The sequence below is a fragment of the Syngnathus typhle genome, linkage group LG22, assembly GCF_033458585.1.
Source record: "Syngnathus typhle isolate RoL2023-S1 ecotype Sweden linkage group LG22, RoL_Styp_1.0, whole genome shotgun sequence".
Taxonomy (NCBI): Eukaryota; Metazoa; Chordata; class Actinopteri; order Syngnathiformes; family Syngnathidae; genus Syngnathus; species Syngnathus typhle.
The window spans coordinates 7281719-7301658 of NC_083759.1; the positions used below are offsets into that span (position 1 = coordinate 7281719).

General features: G+C 45.1%; 3 protein-coding genes across 4 annotated transcripts; 1 reads left to right on the forward strand and 2 right to left on the reverse strand.

Annotated features, from left to right (window-relative positions):
- Nucleotides 1-17: 17 nt before the first annotated feature.
- On the reverse strand, nt 18-6006 carry LOC133146793 (plasminogen-like). Its single transcript, XM_061270836.1, has 19 exons — nt 5810-6006; nt 5340-5478; nt 5058-5164; nt 3720-3834; nt 3448-3587; nt 2970-3090; nt 2770-2888; nt 2519-2681; nt 2300-2424; nt 2065-2224; nt 1786-1976; nt 1573-1721; nt 1398-1491; nt 1205-1319; nt 1044-1118; nt 830-970; nt 635-741; nt 345-490; nt 18-255 (listed from the first exon to the last, which is right to left on the reverse strand). Exons 1-19 carry the CDS (start codon nt 5859-5861, stop codon nt 94-96), a joined length of 2421 nt encoding a protein of 806 aa, XP_061126820.1. The 5' UTR covers nt 5862-6006; the 3' UTR covers nt 18-93.
- Nucleotides 6007-6345: 339 nt separating this feature from the next.
- Nucleotides 6346-13152, forward strand: LOC133146794 (solute carrier family 22 member 2-like). Of its 2 annotated transcripts, XM_061270839.1 has the most exons (12): nt 6346-6981; nt 7241-10439; nt 11044-11147; nt 11228-11382; nt 11461-11629; nt 11695-11809; nt 11882-11985; nt 12065-12279; nt 12344-12446; nt 12512-12624; nt 12709-12808; nt 12970-13152. In XM_061270839.1, the coding sequence occupies exons 2-12, from the start codon at nt 10041-10043 to the stop codon at nt 13064-13066; spliced, it is 1674 nt and encodes a 557-aa protein (XP_061126823.1). In that variant the 5' UTR covers nt 6346-6981; nt 7241-10040; the 3' UTR covers nt 13067-13152. The 2 variants fall into 2 exon arrangements, with proteins under 2 accessions (XP_061126823.1, XP_061126821.1); XM_061270837.1 differs by having other exon boundaries at nt 6346-10439.
- A 93-nt stretch (nt 13153-13245) lies between these two features.
- Nucleotides 13246-19188, reverse strand: LOC133146792 (plasminogen-like). Its single transcript, XM_061270835.1, has 19 exons — nt 19030-19188; nt 18559-18697; nt 18277-18383; nt 16949-17063; nt 16677-16816; nt 16199-16319; nt 15999-16117; nt 15747-15909; nt 15528-15652; nt 15293-15452; nt 15014-15204; nt 14801-14949; nt 14626-14719; nt 14433-14547; nt 14272-14346; nt 14058-14198; nt 13863-13969; nt 13573-13718; nt 13246-13483 (listed from the first exon to the last, which is right to left on the reverse strand). The coding sequence occupies exons 1-19, from the start codon at nt 19079-19081 to the stop codon at nt 13322-13324; spliced, it is 2421 nt and encodes an 806-aa protein (XP_061126819.1). The 5' UTR covers nt 19082-19188; the 3' UTR covers nt 13246-13321.
- Between the last annotated feature and the right edge of the window lie 752 nt (nt 19189-19940).

Here is a 19940-nt window from a genome sequence, read left to right on the forward strand (position 1 = left end):
AATCAGAAAGACAACTCTTTGCGTATCCCCAGTGTTTATTCCAGTCATACTTTGCGTCCCTTTACGATTTAATCTATTATTTCCCAGTCCACTTCAATTGGCATTGATGGTTCGATCGATCCAGTCCACAAATTTGGAAACCCGTGCGTAAACCCCGGGCTTCATGGCGTTGGCACAGCCCAAACCCCAAGAAGTGACACCCTGCAGGATGAACTTGTTTTGTGCATTACACACCAAAGGACCCCCGCTGTCGCCCTGCCAGTGTCAAAATTTGGAAGAGGATGTGATACAATGCAAGGGTTGACTTTCAAAGGAATTTGAACGGCGAAGAGACTCAAGGTTACCTGGCAAGTGTCGGTGCCGCCGTCGATGTTCCCGGCGCACATCTCGTGATCTTTCACTCGGCCGTTGAGGTACGATGGACGATTGCAGATCTTGTTCTCGATGACCGGGAAGCCCGTTTCTTTTAGGATGCCCTCGCCACCCGTACCTAGTAACCATGGTAGTCACGAAAACAAAAAACTTCTTGAATATAGCTATACAAACGTAGCTATACAAAAAAATGTATTCAAGAAAATGCCCCAATCAAAATCAAGAAAACTGGTTGACCAACTGTGTGATCTGAAGCGCGTACGTTGAGTTTCTCCCCATCCGGTGACGTAGCATTCGGTTCCACTAGGAACAATGTAATCCTTGTCTGGCAAACAAGCAGGTAACACTTTGTCATTAATGACTGCAGGCCTGAAATAAAACGTCAACAAACATCACAAATACTTTCATCACAAATTTCCAAAAGGAACTACAGCAAGACTGGCTCATGACTTGTCACCTTTCTAGTTTGAGCAGTGCAATGTCAGCATTGTTGGGTCCCAGCACCAACTTCTCCAGGCCCCTCTGCTGTGCAGAGGCCTCCAGGTTTTGCTCCCTGTGTGAGCCCAGAACAACCATGTAGGCCGACGGTCGCTTGGACCTGCAAGAGGAAGACGCCACAGTTAGCCAGCTAGTTAGCGCTTTGTGTCATGTCTACTGCGAATATGTCAGACCTCTCCAGGCAGTGAGCGGCCGTTAGCACCCACTGAGGGTGGATCAGAGTTCCCCCGCAGAAGTGTATTCCTGAACTGAAATAAATTGGAAAATTCCAATTAGCAATTAAGATGGCCAACTTCCGACCAAGCATGGCCATCTAGTATCTGCCAGGATTTACTTGGTACGAAGGCTAATCTGCCAGGGCCACGAATGCGCTTTAGCCACGCAGCCGCCCACGATGCGACCGTAGCAGCGCTTGGGTTTGGTGGCGGGTGTGCCGCATGTTACACCCGCTACAAAGGAAGGTGGTACTGTTAAAGAATGAAAATTCCCAGCATGCCGGCGACTCGTGTCTGGGAGTGTTCACGTACCGCAGTCAGCAATCTGACAGTAATCCCATTTCTTGTTGCGGTCTGTTGTGTAGCACCAGGGTCCGTTTGCGTCATTGTCCGGGTTTCTGCAGCTCTAAAAACGCCAGTGTCTCAATACTTTTACACAATGACAGGACTCGCATTTGCTTGAGAACCCAGATTAGGCTCAACTCACGTTGCCATCCAGGCCCTTGTCAGGATGAGTTTCTGGTGTGAAACTGTTGTGTAGGTGTGGCGTCTGAGCATTCCAAGCTTGGCAAGTCACACCCATGATAGTGATAGAAGTTGTGCCCCGATAGGTGGCGCCATTCCCAACCTTGCAGTCTGCAGAAGAAAAAAAGTCGATATGACAACGGAATGTGTTAACAAACCCAAAGAAGGATTTTACCTTTCGGGCTCGTTTCCTCGGTGGAGGGTTTTTCAGGTGTGCTGGGTTCGATGGCGGGCGTGCTTTCTTCAACGGGACTGCTGGAACATTTCTGCAAGTTGCAGTATTCCCAGCGTACGCTGGGATTGGTGGTGTAGCACCAGGGAGCTTGGTCTCCGTCTGGGTTCCTGCACAGGTTTCTCCTGAGGTCCCTGTTAGACAACAATGTCGGAACAAGGACTTGTGAGATGATCACGATAGCAAGTTTTTGGATGTAAAACTTGAGAGAGAGGGTCTTACGCTGTAGGGTACCGCTGTGGAGTCTTGGTATGCCTGTGTGGACTCATAGAGGACCAAGACTGACATTTTTTCCCACTGATAGTCTCTGAGGTCACTCCACGATAACTAGACCCATCGTCCTCGTAGCAGTCATCATCCTCTGTGGGAATGACTGGCTCATCTGCAACAGGAAGTTAACATGTGAGCATGATTGAAGACACCCCCTTCCCACAAGAGTCAATCTGTCATCAAGAACCTGGTCCAGGTCCATCCCCACAAGTGGGCACGCTGCAGTACTCCCAGCGGGTGTCAGGGTCGGTGGTGTAGCACCACGGCTTCCTCTCGTTATCGGGGTTCCGGCAGAAGTTGTTGTCCAGACCTCTGTGGGGTAAGCAAAGAATATCAAAGTCCAAATCCCAAAAGAAGTTTTTGGATTGAAGATGTACTTAGCAGGCGTGTTCAATAAAGGTCTCACTTGCAGGGGTAGTTTTCAGGTGAGCGGTTGTGCTTATGAGGTGTCTGGCTGGACCAGCTCTGACATGTTTTGCCGAACTCGGTCACTGCAATGGTTCCCCGGTAACCACTGCCTTCACCCGTAGCGCAGATGGTCTCTGATGCTATGGTGGGAGCTTCCGATGCTGGCGAAGATACAAGAGGTCTTCAAAGCAATCTTGAAGGTGACACCCCCGATCACAACCCCCCCCCCCCCCCGCCCATATGACTTACTGCAGCGAGGGATGGAGCAGAGTTCCCATCTCTTGTTGGGGTTGGTCGTGAAGCACCATGGCTTGGGGTCTCCGTCTGGGTTCCTGCAGTAGTTCTCTTCCAGATACTTCTGCGGGAGCCTGGAGGTGGCACGCCAATGGTGTTAAATGGACATAGGAATTTGTTGATTTTGGAAGAGGCTGCGGGTGAGGGCTTCTCACGCATTGGGGTTGTATCCGTGATTTTGAGGCTCCTGCGAGTCCCAGCGCTGGCAGGCTATACCGCTCTCTGTGATGGAGACCTTACCTCGGTAGTTCTCACCATTGCAGTGGATGCAGTCCTCTGTTGAGACACGGGGGGCAGTCATAAGTTATATAAAAAAAAAAGATAAATAGTGGATTTGTCTGAAAGGAGTGAACTATTATTTATAATTGGTGAAATCCTTGGTTAATCATAATAAAACCAAATGTAAATATAGGTTTATTTTAATAAATGTAACCACATTGAAATTCATTTATTTAAATAATTTTTACTTTGAATTGTTACATTTGTAATAAATTAAAATGAATTCACCAATTATTAAATATCTCATCATAAATAACCCCATAATTAACCCCGTTATGAATAAAATGAATTACATTTTAATTAACCAATTCTCGAAAAGCCCCACAATGACGCTCACCCTTGGTGAGGTCTTACCTGTACAGCTTGCAACGTTGCAGTGCTCCCAGCGGGTTTCGGGGTCGGTGGTGTAACACCAGGGACCCCCTGCGTCTTCGTCTGGGTTTCTGCAGAAATTGGACTCCAGATCTGCTTTGGGATTGGTCTCGGGCGTCAAACTGCAGCATCACAGATTGTTATGTATGTATAATATTGTAACTATTCATTGCTCATTTGTAATCTGTAGAACATTGCTTCACCAGTTTTTATATAAACAATTAGTCATGTGATCACGTCACCTCGCCACCTACTTGGGCCTGTGCGGGAATTTAGCCTCCCATCGTTGACATGTCTTTCCGGACTTTGTTCTGGACTTTGTTCCTCTGTAGTCCTTTCCGATTCCGTTCACACACTCCAGTAGGTAATCTGCAAGACCACATTCAGCGGTTCTTAAAAGTTAACTCTGCAAAATGTCTGAGGTGACACTTTTTTGCAGAGGATAAAGAATTACCGTATTGGCCCGAATATAAAATGCCCCCGATTATAATACGACCCCCTTTTTGAACACAAAATTTAATTTTTATACAGAAAACAATTACATCAGAAACAAATGATTATAACAATATATTTGAGAGCAAAAGCATGTTATTTTGCCTCATTCAAATCATACGATAACTGTCTATCACATCTTATTATCTGAACATTCAACTATGTAAACTAAAGTGCAATAACATTTGTAAATGAATGTTTTTGAAATGTAAATAAGCCAATCTACTGTGATAAAACAACATTTCAATAACTGCATTAACCATTAAAGTGAAGTCTAACTGTAACTGTAGTCTTGAAACAAATCTGAATAAGGAAAAACATTGCAATAAAATAATGCAAACTGCTACCGCTATTGTTGGGGAGCCTGAGGACTGTATAGGGGGTTAGCTCGGATAGTTATGCTCTTTTCGCCCCCGGGTGTCGGTCAGAACACAGGAGGGAAGACGTGGTTCAGTTTTGATTGCATTACTGAATTATTGGCAAAAAATAAAAATAAATAACCATAACTGAAATATACTCTGCAACACACCAAACATAAGTCATTGATTGAGTCAACAAAATACATTTGCTGGCGAGCATTAGTCACCGTCCTGCTGCGTAACGGCCACTCGTACGATGCGAGGCAAACTCAAAGGAGCGCGCCGGAGCTGTCAATCAAACGGCGCGCACACGAAGCAAACCGCGATCGGACTGACGGCACAACAGTGGACAGTAGTAACGATGAAATGTACATACTCACTTTGTGTTTAAGACTGACACGATCACAGCAACATGTTCAGTCGATTATGAGCGCGCCGGAGCTGTCAATCAAACGGCGCGCACACGAAACAAACCGCGATCGGAGAATACAATCACAGCAACATACTCAGTCGATACCAGCAACCTTTAACTTACCGCTGCGCACAAGTGAAAAGGGGTATAATGTCTAGACCCCGAATATAAGACGACCCCCAGCTTTTCAGTCTGATTTCAATGCAAAAAAACTCATCTTATATTCGGGCCAATACGGTATGTCTATATAAATAAACTTGACTTGACCTCGTCGATGGTGTACATTAGCATTAAGCTGGGTGGATGGATGTATTGAAAAGCAAACTCGCCTTGTTTTTCATATAAGGCTGCGCTGGTTCTGCGCAGGACTGTCTCTGTTTTGGAGTTTGCCCCTGCTGTCCAACACTCCTGATCCTTGTCAACATACATGAAGGACCTGCGTGAAGATGTAAGAAATTTGAACACATTTCCAACATTGTGTGACAACATTCCTGGAATGTGTATGAGGACATTCTCTAAAATTCCTCAAATTTGCATGAAAAGATTCCCAGATTTTTTTGAGAATATTCCTTTTTTTTTTTAGGATGCGTGTGATAGAGAATTTGTGTCACCTGCAAGTGAAACTGGTCTCAGCATCACATTTAGCGGCGCACTCGTCCACCGTGTTGGTGGTATACAGTCGCTTGTTGATCGAGATTAGCCAGGCACCCCCGGTTTTGGCGTAGCCCCCCACGACATCACTCCCGCTTACTGCAAACAAAACATGCAGCATTCAATGAAGAACCTCCCAAAAAAGGATAGGGAAATAATATATTTTAAAAGCACATTTTATTGTTTTTAGAAGTGGTATCCTTTAAAAAAAGTGTAAAACAAAATCCAACTTTTAAAGGAAAAGTTTCATGTTAAAAATAATTTATTTTAAAAAGCAGTTAAATTAAGCTTAAAACAGGAAATAAAAATTAAAGAAAAGAAAACCCTCATGATTTGGAGTAAAAACAAATTGAATTTTAAAAATCAAATAAGCTTTAAAATCACAACTGAAATAGATTATTAATTTTGTCTATTTAGCATGAGTTCTTACCAGCAGTGTAGACAAGCACTGCCAGCAGGAAGGCTGCTTTGGATGTCTCCATGTGGTGAGTGAGGTCCTGATGCCAGCAAGCCAGCAGCAAGATGCGCTCTCAGCTTCTTTTCTCATTCACTGAGCGCTGCTTGAAGAACCGCAGCGGTCAAATGGGACGCTAGTCAATCATTGGCCCACTGACAAGGACGCAGCCGCGTAGCACTGGGTCAAAAACCTCTCAGCAGCACTGTGTGGGGTCGCTGGGTGACTTTTGTGCTTCATACGAAAAGGGCCTTGTACTGTAAAATAGTTCCTTTGAATCATTTAGGATTTCGGGTGGGGTTTTGCTTCCTATCACTAAAGTAAAAAAACGACATTGTGGAGAAGAATCTCCGAGGAGGGCAGAGAATGTTTGTGAACTTTGACTCCCGTCTTTGATTGTGTGTTTTATCACCCAGTTAATTAATTTGCTTGACCTGAGTGACTTCGTCACAAAACAGACAAATAAGAATGGTCCCTCTAAGCTGCGCGCGTGCGCAATCGCGCACTGCCCGCACATTCTCAGCGCACAAGAAAACCTATCCAGCGCATAAACAACATACACATAACGTGTTAATATTAGATTATAATATATTATATCAATTATAATATTATATTAATATTAGACCTAATCTAATTACTTCGTCCAATAATATTTATAATGTTTTTTTTGTTTCTCACTCAGTGAGTGACAGGTGGCATTGACGGTGCTTGCGTCTGGGCCCTGCCTATATGCGCCGTGCAGGTTAGCTAGCAGGTTAATTGATGCTAATACAAACCCCGCATCCTGGCAAAACGAACAGGCAGCGATACATCCACTCACCAAGCCACAGTAAAAAAGAAATGCAGTTCTTTTAAGATGGAATGGCTGTCGGAGTATGTGCAAATTAAAGAAAAAGCGGTGAAATTGGGTGAGATTTTTTCATTTTCAAGTGAGAAAGGTCTAGTCTGCAAAACATGCAGCGATGCCAACTGTGAAAGAGGATTTAGTTTAATGAATCATATCAAAATAAAATCCAGAAATCGTCTTGAAGTGACACATTTGGACCAGCTGATGCGCATAAAGTCAAAGCAAGAAGCAGACTAAGCCATCAACCTGGGAAAAGTGTACAACCATTGGAGAAGTGAGAAGGACAGACGTGAAAAATAAGGTACAATTTAAGTCAGATTTGTGCATATTCTAGTGACGTTTATTAAGATTTTGTCTTTATGGATATTAATCATTAAATGTTGTTACTATTAGATCATTTATGGGTAGTAGAAATGCCAATGTAATTAGATATTTTCTAAAGTGTTACAGGAATTTGCACTGTATCACAAGCTACAGCACAAGTCATTGTGCAAAATGTGAATGTTTTAATGTGAGCAAAATGTTATGTCTGAAAGATGTATATGTCTCATATCTTCCAGAACAGGACCCTCAGCCAAGCCAAAGCAGGACTCTTTCCATGGCCAAAGCAGGACTCTTCCCATGGCCAAAGCAGGACTCTTCCCATGGCCAAAGCAGGACTCTCACATACTGTATAACATCTACACATCCCACTTTTCAGATTTTTGTCTTTTTTCAAGTGGACCAAATTACTTATTCAAAAATAAAGCGTGCATATCTGATGTTGCTCACAGTAGTCCTCAGCTTGCTCAGGGAGCTTGTGTGTATGCCCAGATACAGGAACAATTAGAGGGAACATTGCTTGGGAGCACAAAGTCTTGTGTGAATTAAAATTAGAAGAAAAGATTCATCTTGTTGGAGGCCAGCAGAGTTTGAACACCACCATCCTGCCATTTTCATCCCGACACCGATCGATTTGTGTAGTTAATGTTCAGCGCCAAAGGGACCAACGTCCTCGTCCTCAAACATTTACATTAGGGCACCTACCAGCAGTCCACCAATCAAATCTTACGACACATGCTTGTCGTTTTTAGCACCGTCATGTACATGTTTGTGTTTACAGCAATAGCAGCCGCGGTTGAAAAAAAGTCTAATTATGAAAGCTGTTTATTTTTACTTTAAATAAATGAAAAAACGTTTGAAATTATTTATCTTGCTAAACTTTTTAACCTCACAAATACTTGATGTCTGAACACCTCATTCCTGTGTGAAATACCGTTTTTTTCGGGATGTCAACGTGCCTTGGCTCTCACTTTGGCAAGACGGCAACATATCTCGACTCCTTTCATATGCACTTCGGCCAGAGAGCGAGCAAACAGATGAGGCAACACAAGACGTGTTGAGCCTTCGCTTGTAGAAAATTACAAACAAAGCAAGACTTCCTCACATTTGCTTGCACTTTTGTCAAGATAAACCCTCACGCGATGGTTCTTGTTTTTTGCGGCACCGGATCAGGAGGAGAGTGACGAGGACCTGGTGGGCCTCCTGGACGAGCCCGAGCGAAAGCGGAAGAGCGGCAAGGCTCGCTCAGCGGCCGCCCGCCGCAATCACAACGCAGCACCAAAAGCCAAGCGTGAGGACGACGACAGCGATGAGGACCTCCTGCGGGTGTAACTCGCCCTCCGGAACTGCGCTCTCTCTCGCTCTCTCTTTCTCTCTCTCTCTCTTTCTCTCTCTTTCTCTCTCGCTCTCTCGCTCTCTCTGCTCTCTCTTCTCTCTCTTCTCTCTCTTCTCTCTCTTCTCTCTCTTCTCTCCTCTCTCGCTCTCTCTCTCTCTCTCTCTCTCTCTCTCTCTCTCTCTCTCTCTCTCTCTCTCTGTGTGAATGTCGCCATAGCTACTTATCTCAGCATTACTGACACTTCCTCCAGCCCCCTTTGCCGCCATTTTGTTATTTATTGATCGCTCCTTTATTTAAAGTGTTTCTCACCGTTGCTCTGGAAGCAATCAAGGCGAGTTGGTCCCTCGTGTCACCGGGTGCCACGTTTTGTCCAAAATGTTCTTTGTGATTGTCGCCGTGCCATTTCTGTAGCACTTTATCTTAAAGCGAGTGTTTCTTTGCAGATTGTTTAAGTCAAAGGTCCACGTGGCTGCAAAAGCAGCAAAGCTAATCGGTCGGCCAGCCAGCAAAACGAGGAACGAACTCTGGCCGAGTGGACATAGGCGGTGAAGGTCAGTTCTCGTGCGGTTTTAAAGGGAATAGAAATGCTCGGGTGTTGCATTGTTTGCACTCACGGTAAACAGCCCCCTGAAAAGAGAGCGTAAGGCCTATTTTTTTTTCTTTTTAAAGATGGATTTTCTCAAATTTTCACTGATTGTCCTCACATTTTCATACTCTACGCCGGAGACGTTCCTTTGTTTGTTTGAGATTTTATCATTATTTAAGTGTGATTCTGTAAACGAAACTTTTGAGTGGCCATATGAGCGCAATGTCTCATCCGAGCCATATTTCAATGCCTGTTGTCGTTGCTTTGTTTTTTTGTTTTGTTTATTGCCTAGCCAAGTCGTCGTTTGGTAGGCAATTCAAATATGTATTTGCCACATGTTGAAACTGCCAGCATAATAATCGAATGTTTTGAGGGTTGACTTAAATCATCCATTGTTAAGATGAAAGCCGCTTTCAGACGGCCTTTTCTGAAAATTGCTGCAGGAAAAATAAACCTGTCCCTTGAAAATACATAAACAGACCCTTTGTCAAGCAGTATTTATTTATTCAGGCTGTAACAATTCTTTATATCGTCAAAGCTGTGAGGGAGTTTGGCTCAGTACGTAAATGTTTGTTACTGGTAAAGCACCCCCCCCCCCCTGGATTTGCACGTGCGCTGGTTTGTTTTCTGCGATTTTCAAAAGAGGACAGAAAAATGTTGCACTGGAGAAAAGCACAAGAAATGAGGTGCGATGATCATTGTCATCCTGCTTTTGTTGTCTTACCATTGTGCTTGTTTTTTTGCTATTTAAAAGAACCTCCATGTACTCATGTCTCTTTATTTGAATAAATACCTGTAGAATGATGCTTTGGTATATTTGTTTTAGTGAACTTTACTAAATTCTAAACACCTTTTTATTCCAGGAAAAAAAAAAAGGTGATCATGTCTCATTTGTCAAAAGAAATGACAAAATTACTAAACACCTCACCTCATGGCCATCTTTTTCCCAACCGGTAACTGTGCACATAAGTAACGTAAACTATTGACCTCATGTGACACCCTAAAGCGTGTGTCTGTAAACATGTTTTAACGCTTCGCCGCTCAGTTGGCTGAACTTTGATCAGACCTGTCCACTTAAAAACCCAGCGGACTGGACCGCTCGCCACTTTGCGCCACAATGACTTCATTCGACGACATCTTGGAGGAAGTCGGCAAGTTTGGCCGCTGCCAGAAGCGCATCTTCGCCCTGCTTTGTCTAGTGTCCGTTCCTTGGGCTGGCGTCTACGTGGGCATCGTCTTCCAGGGTTTCACGCCCAACCACTGGTGCCAGGACGGTGCAGTGGAGCAGTGGAGGCAGTCGTGTGGCCGCAGCCCGGCTGAGGGTCGGCAGATGACGGCGCCTCTAGTCAACGCGTCGGGCGAGCCGCAGTACAGCAGCTGCGAGCAGTACGATGTGGACTGGAACGCCACGCTCACCTGCGACACCACCCAAGTTGACCTGAGTGGTATGCCCACCAAGCTCTGCTCCAGCGGGTGGGAATACGACTATGAGGGGAGGCGGTCCTTCGTCACTGAGGTAGACCCGCTCTGGAGGAAAAATGCAAATACCGTATTAGCCCGAATATAAGTCGACCCTGATTATAAGATGACCCCCCTCTTTTTCAAGACTCAAGTTTAGAAAAAAGACTTTGAACACCAAATTTAATTTTTATACAGAAAAGAATTACAGTACATCTGAAACAAATGATTATAATTTGTTCGAGCGAAAAAGCATGTTATTTTGCCTCATTCAAATCATGCAAAAACTGTTATCACTCTTAACATATCTGAACATTTAAATACTAAAGTACAATCACATTGGTGAATGAATGGCTTCTGGTTTTTCCATTTTCTGTTATCTCTTCACTTATTTTCTTCTCTTACCTCTATTTTTTGTTTTTCTTCTTCATGCTACCGCTATTTCAATTTTTTTTTATTCGTGACGGGTTCGCTTTGGCCTGGGGAGTTAAGTTCAGCATTCGCTTTAAAGATGTCTGGCGCCATCTAGCGTTATGAATGGGTATAATGTCTAGAGCCCGAATGTAAGATGACCCCCACTTTTTCAGTCTTATTTCAATGCAAAAAAACACCGTCTTATATTCGGGCCAATACGGTACTGAAAGAAAAAAATCTGTCTGCAGTTTGACCTGGTGTGTTCCGACGCCTGGCTGATGGACATGTTCCAGGCCATGCTCAATATCGGCTTCCTGCTGGGAAGCATCGCCATCGGTTACCTGGCCGACAGGTGAGCCAGCGTCTGATGTTAACCCCTGCCCACCTGCTCGGCTTCCCGGTGACGCACCATTGTTTATTTTCTCCTCGCAGGTTCGGTAGGAAATTGAGCTTTGTGATTTCCAACGTGTTTAACGGCTTGGCGGGCATTCTGGTGGCGTTGGCGCCCAACTACGTGTCCATGCTGATCTTCAGGGTGCTCTTCGGGTTCGGCGTGAAGGGTGGATGGATGGCAGGTTACGTGCTGAGTGGGTAGACCGAGATCGTGTGTATCGTTTGGCACGTCAATATCAATAGGATCGCAATCCAGCGCTATTTCCTTTCAGTCACAGAGATTGTGGGCGTGGAGTCGCGCCGCACAGTGGGCATTTTGTACCAGATGTTCTTCAGTGTGGGCCTGGTGGTGCTCCCCCTACTGGCCTACTACATCTCCGACTGGCGCTGGCTGCAGGTCGTCATCACCATTCCTTACTTCCTCTACATCTTCTACTACTGGTAAGACGCAAAAAATGTTACTCAGAAGGTAGGATCTTAACGCAGATCATTGTGTGTACTGTCAGGTTTATCCCGGAGTCTCCAAGATGGCTTCTATCGCAAAACAAGAACTCCCAAGCCGTGACAGTCACTGAGGCAATGGCCAAGGAGAACAAAAGGACACTGAGCAAAAACATTGAGGTCTGCCTTCAGTGACCTCCTCCCGAAGTCCAAAACCAGCTTTGATCTCCTTCTGCTTTGTCGGCGCCGTAGACGCTGGCCGACGACAACGCTGCCACGTCGTCCACCGCCTCCCTGATGGACCTGGTCCGAACGCCCAACATGAGGAAGCACACCTTCATTCTCAGCTACAACTGGTCAGTTCCTACCAGGATTAAGATACTTTTGGATTTCACAAAAGGCTCCCACAGCAAATTTTGTGTTATGTTGTCGCAGGTTCACCAGCGCCGTGGTCTACCAGGGCCTGATCATGCGTCTGGGCATCATGGGAGGAAACGTTTACATCAGCTTCCTGATCTCCGCCCTGATGGAATTCCCCGCTGCCTTCCTCATCCTCTTCACCATCGAGCGTGTGGGCCGCCGCCTCCCCTTCGCCGCAGCCAACGCTGTGGCTGGAGCCGCCTGCTTCATCGCCGTCTTCCTTCAGGACGGTGAGTAACGCCGTCTTCCATTACGCCAGGGAGGTTGGCTTAACGCTTGACTCGGTGTCGGCAGGTTGGTTGAAGACGGCGGTCACGTGCGTGGGCCGGCTGGGCATTACCATGACGTTCGAGATGGTCGTCTTTGTCAACACGGAACTCTACCCGACTTTTGTCAGGTAAATAAACTCTCCAGTCACCAGGTCAAGTTTGAATAGGTCCTAACGGCATCCCCTGACTTCAGGAATCTGGGCGTGTCTGTGTGTTCTACGCTGTGCGACGTGGGCGGGATCGTGGCCCCGTTCTTGCTCTACCGGCTGGCCGTCATCTGGCTGGAGCTGCCACTCATCATCTTTGGTTGGCTCACCACGTTATCACGATGATTCGAGCTGGGTAGCCATAGTTCGTAGGAGTGGCTAACCTTCAGAATGTTTATTTTAGGCTTCTTAGCTTTCCTGGCTGGCGGTTTGGTCTTGATGCTTCCGGAAACCCGTGGGGTCCCGCTGCCCGACACCATTGACGATGTCGAACACCCAGAAAAGTGAGTTGCAGGACTGGAGTTTCTGGCTAAAGTTTGCTGGCTGAAGTTTGTAGTTCAATTAACTGGCTAAAGTTACTTGTTCCCAGGCAAAGCTTCTAGTTCATGCTAGCTTGCCAATGCTAACTGTGTCGTGAACTTGATGTGTCATTTGCTCTTTTTAGGACGAAGTACAAAGCGACGGAGCAGCAGTTGTCCAGCAGGCTACTCCACAACACCAACAGCAACATTTCCACCAATCAAGAACCCGCAAGTGTCTGAAATCCTTTTCCGATTCCCTTATTTATTTATACTCCAAACTACTTTTGTTCATTTTTGATCACAAAACTCTTGCTGCATGCTGTGTGTGGTATCTAAACAAGTGAATGTTTGCGATCATGAGGGTCCTCTTAGTTAGCTTGACCACAGCCGCTTCATGCAATAAATCAGAAAGACAACTCTTTGCGTATCCCCAGTGTTTATTCCAGTCATACTTTGCGTCCCTTTACGATTTAATCTATTATTTCCCAGTCCACTTCAATTGGCATTGATGGTTCGATCGATCCAGTCCACAAATTTGGAAACCCGTGCGTAAACCCCGGGCTTCATGGCGTTGGCACAGCCCAAACCCCAAGAAGTGACACCCTGCAGGATGAACTTGTTTTGTGCATTACACACCAAAGGACCCCCGCTGTCGCCCTGCCAGTGTCAAAATTTGGAAGAGGATGTGATACAATGCAAGGGTTGACTTTCAAAGGAATTTGAACGGCGAAGAGACTCAAGGTTACCTGGCAAGTGTCGGTGCCGCCGTCGATGTTCCCGGCGCACATCTCGTGATCTTTCACTCGGCCGTTGAGGTACGATGGACGATTGCAGATCTTGTTCTCGATGACCGGGAAGCCCGTTTCTTTTAGGATGCCCTCGCCACCCGTACCTAGTAACCATGGTAGTCACGAAAACAAAAAACTTCTTGAATATAGCTATACAAACGTAGCTATACAAAAAAATGTATTCAAGAAAATGCCCCAATCAAAATCAAGAAAACTGGTTGACCAACTGTGTGATCTGAAGCGCGTACGTTGAGTTTCTCCCCATCCGGTGACGTAGCATTCGGTTCCACTAGGAACAATGTAATCCTTGTCTGGCAAACAAGCAGGTAACACTTTGTCATTAATGACTGCAGGCCTGAAATAAAACGTCAACAAACATCACAAATACTTTCATCACAAATTTCCAAAAGGAACTACAGCAAGACTGGCTCATGACTTGTCACCTTTCTAGTTTGAGCAGTGCAATGTCAGCATTGTTGGGTCCCAGCACCAACTTCTCCAGGCCCCTCTGCTGTGCAGAGGCCTCCAGGTTTTGCTCCCTGTGTGAGCCCAGAACAACCATGTAGGCCGACGGTCGCTTGGACCTGCAAGAGGAAGACGCCACAGTTAGCCAGCTAGTTAGCGCTTTGTGTCATGTCTACTGCGAATATGTCAGACCTCTCCAGGCAGTGAGCGGCCGTTAGCACCCACTGAGGGTGGATCAGAGTTCCCCCGCAGAAGTGTATTCCTGAACTGAAATAAATTGGAAAATTCCAATTAGCAATTAAGATGGCCAACTTCCGACCAAGCATGGCCATCTAGTATCTGCCAGGATTTACTTGGTACGAAGGCTAATCTGCCAGGGCCACGAATGCGCTTTAGCCACGCAGCCGCCCACGATGCGACCGTAGCAGCGCTTGGGTTTGGTGGCGGGTGTGCCGCATGTTACACCCGCTACAAAGGAAGGTGGTACTGTTAAAGAATGAAAATTCCCAGCATGCCGGCGACTCGTGTCTGGGAGTGTTCACGTACCGCAGTCAGCAATCTGACAGTAATCCCATTTCTTGTTGCGGTCTGTTGTGTAGCACCAGGGTCCGTTTGCGTCATTGTCCGGGTTTCTGCAGCTCTAAAAACGCCAGTGTCTCAATACTTTTACACAATGACAGGACTCGCATTTGCTTGAGAACCCAGATTAGGCTCAACTCACGTTGCCATCCAGGCCCTTGTCAGGATGAGTTTCTGGTGTGAAACTGTTGTGTAGGTGTGGCGTCTGAGCATTCCAAGCTTGGCAAGTCACACCCATGATAGTGATAGAAGTTGTGCCCCGATAGGTGGCGCCATTCCCAACCTTGCAGTCTGCAGAAGAAAAAAAGTCGATATGACAACGGAATGTGTTAACAAACCCAAAGAAGGATTTTACCTTTCGGGCTCGTTTCCTCGGTGGAGGGTTTTTCAGGTGTGCTGGGTTCGATGGCGGGCGTGCTTTCTTCAACGGGACTGCTGGAACATTTCTGCAAGTTGCAGTATTCCCAGCGTACGCTGGGATTGGTGGTGTAGCACCAGGGAGCTTGGTCTCCGTCTGGGTTCCTGCACAGGTTTCTCCTGAGGTCCCTGTTAGACAACAATGTCGGAACAAGGACTTGTGAGATGATCACGATAGCAAGTTTTTGGATGTAAAACTTGAGAGAGAGGGTCTTACGCTGTAGGGTACCGCTGTGGAGTCTTGGTATGCCTGTGTGGACTCATAGAGGACCAAGACTGACATTTTTTCCCACTGATAGTCTCTGAGGTCACTCCACGATAACTAGACCCATCGTCCTCGTAGCAGTCATCATCCTCTGTGGGAATGACTGGCTCATCTGCAACAGGAAGTTAACATGTGAGCATGATTGAAGACACCCCCTTCCCACAAGAGTCAATCTGTCATCAAGAACCTGGTCCAGGTCCATCCCCACAAGTGGGCACGCTGCAGTACTCCCAGCGGGTGTCAGGGTCGGTGGTGTAGCACCACGGCTTCCTCTCGTTATCGGGGTTCCGGCAGAAGTTGTTGTCCAGACCTCTGTGGGGTAAGCAAAGAATATCAAAGTCCAAATCCCAAAAGAAGTTTTTGGATTGAAGATGTACTTAGCAGGCGTGTTCAATAAAGGTCTCACTTGCAGGGGTAGTTTTCAGGTGAGCGGTTGTGCTTATGAGGTGTCTGGCTGGACCAGCTCTGACATGTTTTGCCGAACTCGGTCACTGCAATGGTTCCCCGGTAACCACTGCCTTCACCCGTAGCGCAGATGGTCTCTGATGCTATGGTGGGAGCTTCCGATGCTGGCGAAGATACAAGAGGTCTTCAAAGCAATCTTGAAGGTGACACCCCCGATCACAACCCCCCCCCCCCCCCCGCCCATATGACTTACTGCAGCGAGGGATGGAGCAGAATTCCCATCTCTTGTTGGGGTTGGTCGTGAAGCACCATGGCTTGGGGTCTCCGTCTGGGTTCCTGCAGTAGTTCTCTTCCAGATACTTCTGCGGGAGCCTGGAGGTGGCACGCCAATGGTGTTAAATGGACATAGGAATTTGTTGATTTTGGAAGAGGCTGCGGGTGAGGGCTTCTCACGCATTGGGGTTGTATCCGTGATTTTGAGGCTCCTGCGAGTCCCAGCGCTGGCAGGCTATACCGCTCTCTGTGATGGAGACCTTACCTCGGTAGTTCTCACCATTGCAGTGGATGCAGTCCTCTGTTGAGACACGGGGGGCAGTCATAAGTTATATAAAAAAAAAAGATAAATAGTGGATTTGTCTGAAAGGAGTGAACTATTATTTATAATTGGTGAAATCCTTGGTTAATCATAATAAAACCAAATGTAAATATAGGTTTATTTTAATAAATGTAACCACATTGAAATTCATTTATTTAAATAATTTTTACTTTGAATTGTTACATTTGTAATAAATTAAAATGAATTCACCAATTATTAAATATCTCATCATAAATAACCCCATAATTAACCCCGTTATGAATAAAATGAATTACATTTTAATTAACCAATTCTCGAAAAGCCCCACAATGACGCTCACCCTTGGTGGGGTCTTACCTGTACAGCTTGCAACGTTGCAGTGCTCCCAGCGGGTTTCGGGGTCGGTGGTGTAACACCAGGGACCCCCTGCGTCTTCGTCTGGGTTTCTGCAGAAATTGGACTCCAGATCTGCTTTGGGATTGGTCTCGGGCGTCAAACTGCAGCATCACAGATTGTTATGTATGTATAATATTGTAACTATTCATTGCTCATTTGTAATCTGTAGAACATTGCTTCACCAGTTTTTATATAAACAATTAGTCATGTGATCACGTCACCTCGCCACCTACTTGGGCCTGTGCGGGAATTTAGCCTCCCATCGTTGACATGTCTTTCCGGACTTTGTTCTGGACTTTGTTCCTCTGTAGTCCTTTCCGATTCCGTTCACACACTCCAGTAGGTAATCTGCAAGACCACATTCAGCGGTTCTTAAAAGTTAACTCTGCAAAATGTCTGAGGTGACACTTTTTTGCAGAGGATAAAGAATTACCGTATTGGCCCGAATATAAAATGCCCCCGATTATAATACGACCCCCTTTTTGAACACAAAATTTAATTTTTATACAGAAAACAATTACATCAGAAACAAATGATTATAACAATATATTTGAGAGCAAAAGCATGTTATTTTGCCTCATTCAAATCATACGATAACTGTCTATCACATCTTATTATCTGAACATTCAACTATGTAAACTAAAGTGCAATAACATTTGTAAATGAATGTTTTTGAAATGTAAATAAGCCAATCTACTGTGATAAAACAACACTTCAATAACTGCATTAACCATTAAAGTGAAGTCTAACTAAGTGTAGTCTTGAAACAAATCTGAATAAGGAAAAACATTGCAATAAAATAATGCAAACTGCTACCGCTATTGTTGGGGAGCCTGAGGACTGTATAGCTCGGATAGTTATGCTCTTTTCGCCCCCGGGTGTCAGTCAGAACACAGGAGGGAAGACGTCGTTCAGTTTTGATTGCATTACTGAATTATTGGCAAAAAATAAAAATAAATAACCATAACTGAAATATACTCTGCAACACACCAAACATAAGTCATTGATTGAGTCAACAAAATACATTTGCTGGCGAGCATTAGTCGCCGTCCCGCTGCGTAACGGCCACTCGTACGATGCGAGGCAAACTCAAAGGAGCGCGCCGGAGCTGTCAATCAAACGGCGCGCACACGAAGCAAACCGCGATCGGACTGACGGCACAACAGTGGACAGTAGTAACGATGAAACGTATATACTCACTTTGTGTTTAGGACTGACACGATCACAGCAACATGTTCAGTCGATTATGAGCGCGCCGGAGCTGTCAATCAAACGGCGCGCACACGAAACAAACCGCGATCGGAGAATACAATCACAACAACATACTCAGTCGATACCAGCAACCTTTAACTTAACGCTGCGCACAAGGGAAAATGGGTATAATGTCTAGACCCCGAATATAAGACGACCCCCACCTTTTCAGTCTGATTTCAATGCAAAAAAACTCGGCTTATATTCGGGCCAATACGGTATGTCTATATAAATAAACTTGACTTGACCTCGTCGATGGTGTACATTAGCATTAAGCTGGGTGGATGGATGTATTGAAAAGCAAACTCGCCTTGTTTTTCATATAAGGCTGCGCTGGTTCTGCGCAGGACTGTCTCTGTTTTGGAGTTTGCCCCTGCTGTCCAACACTCCTGATCCTTGTCAACATACATGAAGGACCTGCGTGAAGATGTAAGAAATTTGAACACATTTCCAACATTGTGTGACAACATTCCTGGAATGTGTATGAGGATATTCTCTAAAATTCCTCAAATTTGCATGAAAAGATTCCCAGAATTTTTTGAGAATATTCCTTTTTTTTTTTAGGATGCGTGTGATAGAGAATTTGTGTCACCTGCAAGTGAAACTGGTCTCAGCATCACATTTAGCGGCGCACTCGTCCACCGTGTTGGTGGTATACAGTCGCTTGTTGATCGAGATTAGCCAGGCACCCCCGGTTTTGGCGTAGCCCCCCACGACATCACTCCCGCTTACTGCAAACAAAACATGCAGCATTCAATGAAGAACCTCCCAAAAAAGGATAGGGAAATAATATATTTTAAAAGCACATTTTATTGTTTTTAGAAGTGGTATCCTTTAAAAAAAAGTGTAAAACAAAATCCAATTTTTAAAGGAAAAGTTTCATGTTAAAAATAATTTATTTTAAAAAGCAGTTAAATTAAGCTTAAAACAGGAAATAAAAATTAAAGAAAAGAAACCCCTCATGATTTGGGGTAAAAACAAATTAAATTTTAAAAATCAAATAAGCTTTAAAAACACAACTGAAATAGATTATTAATTTTGTCTATTTAGCATGAGTTCTTACCAGCAGTGTAGACAAGCACTGCCAGCAGGAAGGCTGCTTTGGATGTCTCCATGTGGTGAGTGAGATCCTGATGCCAGCAAGCCAGCAGCAAGATGCGCTCTCAGCTTCTTTTCTCATTCACTGAGCGCTGCTTGAAGAACCGCAGCGGTCAAATGGGACGCTAGTCAATCATTGGCCCACTGACAAGGACGCAGCCGCGTAGCACTGGGTCAAAAACCTCTCAGCAGCACTGTGTGGGGTCGCTGGGTGACTTTTGTGCTTCATACGAAAAGGGCTTTGTACTGTAAAATAGTTTCTTTGAATCATTTAGGATTTCGGGTGGGGTTTTGCTTCCTATCACTAAAGTAAAAAAATGACATTGTGGAGAAGAATCTCCGAGGAGGGCAGTGACTTCATCACAAAACAGACAAATAAGAATGGTCCCTCTAAGCTGCGCGCGTGCGCAATCGCGCACTGCCCGCACATTCTCAGCGCACAAGAAAACCTATCCAGCGCATAAACAACATACACATAACGTGTTAATATTAGATTATAATATATTATATCAATTATAATATTATATTAATATTAGACCTAATCTAATTACTTCGTCCAATAATATTTATAATGTTTTTTTTGTTTCTCACTCAGTGAGTGACAGCCAATGATACGATACGGTTCACTTACAATACAAAGCCAATCATGGCATTGACGGTGCTTGCGTCTGGGCCCTGCCTATATGCGCCGTGCAGGTTAGCTAGCAGGTTAATTGATGCTAATACAAACCCCGCATCCTGGCGAAACGAACAGGCAGCGATACATCCACTCACCAAGCCACAGTAAAAAAGAAATGCAGTTCTTTTAAGATGGAATGGCTGTCGGAGTATTTGCAAATTAAAGAAAAAGCGGTGAAATTGGGTGAGATTTTTTCA